Here is a 6,350-nt window from a genome sequence, read left to right as displayed (position 1 = left end):
AAAAAGAGCATCAAAGGCTCATTGGGATCCTTAAGGTCCCGGACCCTGTGGCACCCACTATCGCTGCCACAGCCACTATTGCTGCCACTGCTTTTCCTAAAGTTTATCTGAAGATTTCTGAGCTACTTTGCGACTTGTGCTATAATTTCTCTGATCTTGGCAACTGTGCCTCTTGCTTCATTGAAATACTGTATACTTAAACAATATATAAAAAAACATATTAAAATACACTTCTGCGGAAATGAGATTTATATTTTAAGCATGCCCAAAGTGATATCATTGGATTTATGCAACAGGTTTCTTTCCGGGGGTGTTGGAATCCATTTTGTCCTGGATCCAGTTGAGAAAGTAATGGGTGGAGGTATAAATCCCCGGACTCTGAAACTGTCCACAGCCTGATCCCCAGCTGGTTATTCCTACTACTGAAAAGGTCTTAGTCCTGGGTTCCCTGCAATTCAGAGGTCCTCCACTATCACCCTATAGAGAGCAGGAGAGAAAAATATATTAACACAAATACGTGAAAGCATAAAAAAATGTATGATTTCATTTCAGCCCTCTGTGATTACCTGACAAGTATCAATGCCACCTTTAGCAAATCCTGCACATAGGTTGTAGATACCGACTGCACCATTATACCAATAAGTGCTATTGCAACGCATGGTATTAAGCATCTCTACACGAGCTTCTTGAAGAGTATCTGATGTTTCTGAGTCTGCAAATAAAACAGTACAAGATATGAGACACCATAACATCAAGCCATATAGCTATATTAATTTTTGTAAATTCTAGCATATGACACACAGTTGAGTCACAAAAGTTATACTCAAGTAGAAGTTTTTGACATCACCACAAATTCATGCTGTACTTCATGCTGTAGTTTGCATGAGTAAAATTCAAGCTTCCACCCAAGCAAATCTAGTCCAGAAGGAAACAGCCGTATCTGGCAGCTAGTAAACTATCTAGTAATTCAGTGGCACTAGTATGATATTGACTTGAGTCAAGCTAGCTGTAATTGTAGATACAATCCAAGGACATAAGTGCTGCAGTTCATAGAAAAAAAAAGCAGACTTCCTCTTTTTAATTTAATCGAAGAGGCTTCTGGATGGAAAATGGCCATGACTTTCCATAGCCAAAACTGGTGTTTGCCGAGGAGCCAGATTAAGCTCTCTTTTACATTTCAAAGAGTTACTGTAGCAGGTAAGGTGTGTCCTGAAAGCAGTACTGACTAAATATAAAGTAAATCAAATATTTACTATTGTTAAATGGTACCATCACAAGCGATATCACTGGTTTTATATGTGACATTTACTTAATTTGCATACTATGACATGTTATAAAAATATTTCCATAAATGTCGCAATTATCTGTAGACTCATACAAAATTCAAGCCCTTTTTTATAACATGCAAGACATTGGTTCCCTAAACCATGGACAATATGTTTAAGAGACTTTTCCATGGTTACTCATTGCAGAATATAGTAAAGGACATTGCTGAATATTTCAATGAGCTTGGGGAGATATTCTGAATATTTATTACACTCTACTAAAGCATGAGCGCATATTAAGGTTGTATTAATCAATGTATACATAATTCCTATGGCACTGTGCAACTTACATCTTCAGTAATGCTTTGTATGTTTATGCTTGCATATTGCCTATACAATTATTATATCTAGAATGTGTTCTAGGGATATTAGATCTCCTTGAACTTGAAAGGGGTTCCTGACTTGGGACAATCTCCTTTTAGCTACCCCCCCCCCCCAAAAAAAAAAAATAAAATAAAATAAAATAAATAAAAAAAACAAACAAACACATCATAGTTTTTCCCACAGCACTTTTTACTTTCTGCTACAAGTTATACCTATACAGAAAACACCGGCGTTTCTGTAGGTATAATTGACATGTTGCTATTTACAAAAACATGACAATTTTTGAATTCGCATCATGTCCGCTGTGGATATATTTCTGCAAAGTGTGGATGGGATTAGGCAGAATCCCATCCACTTTGCAGATACTGTAAAACACTGCAGCAAAATGACGGTGTTTAAGCTACGTGGGGATTCGGCCTTCTTCAGGAAAGAGCTCAACGTGTCCAAATAATGTACCATTATGGAAGGTGCTCAAGGGAAAAAAAAGTTTCTATCGTCAATGGCTAATAGATCAGGCTTCTTATCCTTGTCAGTCTGCTATCACAAATCTATGTTCCATATACAAAAGTTGAAATACAATAATACAAATTAGTATATACTGTAAAATTGTGTGATTACAAAAAATAAAAAATCAGGTGTACCTGATTCATGAAGTACACCCCACCCAGTAATAAAGCAGTCAGTCATGATGGTAACGTCCGCGGTTTTCTTAGGAAGGCAGGCCGGTTGTATGTATTGGTTGTAAGAGATTGGCCGGTCCACAAGCAGCAAGGCGATGTCATTGCGTTCGGTTTCAGGGTTATACTGTTCATGTTCTATCTTTTTTGCTATTTTACGAATTTCAATGTTTCGGCCAGAAACTGACAATTTATGTGCTCCAATTACCAATCTCCAAGAGTAGTAAGCGCTGAAATGATAGAAATTGAAATATTAGAGGATCTAAGCATAAGTAGATTTTATATATACTATATACACTCACCGGCCACTTTATTAGGTACACCATGCTAGTAACGGGTTGGACCCCCTTTTGCCTTCAGAACTGCCTCAATTCTTCGTGGCATAGATACAACAAGGTGCTGGAAGCATTCCTCAGAGATTTTGGTCCATATTGACATGATGGCATCACACAGTTGCCGCAGATTTGTCGGCTGCACATCCATGATGCGAATCTCCCGTTCCACCACATCCCAAAGATGCTCTATTGGATTGAGATCTGGTGACTGTGGAGGCCATTGGAGTACAGTGAACTCATTGTCATGTTCAAGAAACCAGTCTGAGATGATTCCAGCTTTATGACATGGCGCATTATCCTGCTGAAAGTAGCCATCAGATGTTGGGTACATTGTGGTCATAAAGGGATGGACATGGTCAGCAACAATACTCAGGTAGGCTTTGGCGTTGCAACGATGCTCAATTGGTACCAAGGGGCCCAAAGAGTGCCAAGAAAATATTCCCCACACCATGACACCACCACCACCAGCCTGAACCGTTGATACAAGGCAGGATGGATCCATGCTTTCATGTTGTTGACGCCAAATTCTGACCCTACCATCCGAATGTCGCAGCAGAAATCGAGACTCATCAGACCAGGCAACGTTTTTCCAATCTTCAATTGTCCAATTTCGATGAGCTTGTGCAAATTGTAGCCTCAGTTTCCTGTTCTTAGCTGAAAGGAGTGGCACCCGGTGTGGTCTTCTGCTGCTGTAGCCCATCTGCCTCAAAGTTCGACGTACTGTGCATTCAGAGATGCTCTTCTGGCTACCTTGGTTGTAACGGGTGGCTATTTGAGTCACTGTTGCCTTTCTATCAGCTCGAACCAGTCTGGCCATTCTCCTCTGACCTCTGGCATCAACAACGCATTTCCGCCCACAGAACTGCCGCTCACTGGATGTTTTTTCTTTTTCGGACCATTCTCTGTAAACCCTAGAGACGGTTGTGCGTGAAAATCCCAGTAGATCAGCAGTTTCTGAAATACTCAGACCAGCCCTTCTGGCACCAACAACCATGCCACGTTCAAAGGCACTCAAATCACCTTTCTTCTCCATACTGATGCTCGGTTTGAACTGCAGGAGATTGTCTTGACCATGTCTACATGCCTAAATGCACTGAGTTGCCGCCATGTGATTGGCTGATTAGAAATTAAGTGTTAACGAGCAGTTGGACAGGTGTACCTAATAAAGTGGCCGGTGAGTATATATATATATATATATATATATATATATATATATATATATCACATCTGAGAGAGGAAGAGAAGTAGATTAAATGCTATTTACTGTCCATATTGTCAATTACAAACTGCCATTTACAAGAAGATTAAAATGAACATAGGCATGGTTGATATGGACATCAAAGACAAATTTTGATACATGAGGCGTAATGGGGAATGGGAAGAATTACTAGGATACTAGATATCTAGTATCTGCAATCGGTGAGGTCTCACAATTTTTCACATCCAATGTTAGGTGAAGGCCACACGTAGTGAAATGTAACAAAAAAATGCTTTGGAAAAAAATGCAGTGGGAACACATAGCGTTTTTTTCAGCAGCATTTTTCATTACATTTTCGCTGAGTTTTTCTCAGCGGATTTTCTTCCCTATTTAAATCTATGGGGAAAACGCCAGTGTTTCTACTGGTATAATTGACATATTGAGATTTGCAAATACAAATACGGTAGCGTTTTTGAAAATGCAGCAGGATTTTTTTTTTTTTATGTAGATTGTGAGCCCCACATAGAGCTCACAATGTACATTTTTCCCTATCAGTATGTCTTTTGGAATATGGGATGGAAATCCATGCAAACACGGGAAGAACATACAAACTCCTTGCAGATGGTTTTATGCCCTTGGTGGGATTTGAACACCAGGACTCCAGCGCTGCAAGGCTGCAGTGCTAACCACTGAGCCACCGTGTGGCCCCAGGATTTTTTTTTTTCTGCAATGTGTGGATGTAATTCTCCAGAATCTCATTTATTTTGCAGGTACTGTAAAACACAGCATTTTTTTGCCATGGTTTCTGTGACTGCAATAACGCTGCTTTTTTTGTGTCATGGGGCTTCAGCCTTAAATGACACAGGGCATGTCTAAAAGGTCTTATGTTAAATCATTGTATACATCTATTTGAAATCCAGAAATGTGATGTAATCAGCACTGGGCAAAAAAATCTATATGTGGATTAGGAACTTACTTCCATTTGCACACAATTGCAAATTTTTCATATCTATAAAAATTCAGAAATGTGAACAATGAGTTTAAAAGAATAACAGAATTTCCACCAGAAGAAACCCTGACTCTCAGATACACTGCAAGAGTTTCTGGTGTGACCTAGTTATTCATCTGCCGCCTTTTGTCAGCTCTACTCCTGCCTTTGATACCATTTGACTCTTTCTTACTGTACAGTCTCCACTGGGATTTGAGAGAATATCTATCTTGTTAGTTTGTTTCATCAACCAATGAACCTGTGTTTTCTGCATTTACAGATGTCATGCTGAGTGTCAGGAGCTGTTGAGAACAGATTCCCTGAAGAACAGTTATTTTTGATGTATCATGGTTTGTGCTCAATTGTATTTACTGCACTACCTCAATGATACATAAATTATCTGCCTGGGTAAATTACACTGGAGAAAGCAATACAGTGCTGTCTTCTGAATGTCTGCAGTAGTAATATCCCTATGTGCTTCCTAAGTGGTAATGTGGCAAGCACGGCTGAAGTGAACAGCACAAATATCTATAATGCAAACCCAATTCTCTCATCAGCCGGGTCCCACTAATGCTGAACCAGTGACTATTCAATACTTACATGTCATGTAACTCTATATCCATACTGTAAAATCCTAGTGATTTATAAACATGTCAGTAGCCATTTTGCAAACAAAAAAAAAACAGCCCATTTTGCATCCATAAAGGTATGATTTTAGGATATACTTGGTCAATAGCTGATAGCGGTCATTTTTATAACAATTTTCCTTGCTTTTCAATGTATTGGATGTGTGACCTATGTGCTGGTCATGATTTTAACAGTTTTCACAGACTTCAATGGGCACATTTAACCTTCATAATGGACTAAAGTAGTGCATCTTCGTGTTTTATGTTTTCCATGGCTATCTGCATACACCCATGTGTTGTAGAAACACAGACAGCCCATGCCAATGATTCATCAATGTGTGAATAAGGCCTTGACATTTACACTGATCAGAGTTTTACTGTACAGAATTTGCTCATGAGAAGTAAATCTGGTAATGAATCTACCTAATCTAAGTATAACTTATATCTGATGAGTGAGGGTCTGACATCCCTACCATGCAATGATCAGCTGATCTGCCTTAATACAGGTGCTGAAAGCAATAAGTATGGAATGGGAGAAGAGCTGCATCTCCCCAGTGTCACTGCTACACTCTTTACACTGTATTGGTCATGCTGGGTTTCTAGCGCCAGAAACAGTAGTATTAGCTGATCAGTGCAGGACCATGGTATTGGATTCCTGTCAATTAGATAAAGATGAGCACTCTTATGGATAAGGTCATCATATTCAATACTCCTCCAGATGACCTCTCTTTTGGATAAGATCATCAATACTCAATACCCTTGGGTTTTCGACAACCATTTTAATGGTAGTCATTAAGTCAACTGTAATGGCAGTCACAGGATTTGTTATTCAACTTTCTCATAAATAGGTATAACTAAGAAACAGTTCAAGGGAGCT

General features: G+C 39.2%; 1 protein-coding gene across 1 annotated transcript in view; it reads right to left on the bottom strand.

Annotated features, from left to right (window-relative positions):
* Positions 1-285: 285 nt before the first annotated feature.
* The window catches only part of LOC142204536 (acrosin-like), a 9,630-nt gene continuing 3,565 nt past the window's right edge, over positions 286-6,350 (bottom strand). The window contains exons 3-5 of the mRNA XM_075275853.1: positions 2,291-2,556; positions 567-712; positions 286-477 (exon numbers count right to left, since the gene is read on the bottom strand). Coding sequence (XP_075131954.1) covers positions 286-477; positions 567-712; positions 2,291-2,556 — 604 coding nt within the window. The remainder of the gene's footprint in view (positions 478-566; positions 713-2,290; positions 2,557-6,350) is intronic.

The sequence above is a fragment of the Leptodactylus fuscus genome, chromosome 5 (genome assembly GCF_031893055.1).
Source record: "Leptodactylus fuscus isolate aLepFus1 chromosome 5, aLepFus1.hap2, whole genome shotgun sequence".
In the NCBI taxonomy this organism is placed as follows: Eukaryota; Metazoa; Chordata; class Amphibia; order Anura; family Leptodactylidae; genus Leptodactylus; species Leptodactylus fuscus.
This window is presented reverse-complemented; position numbering and strand designations above follow the sequence as displayed.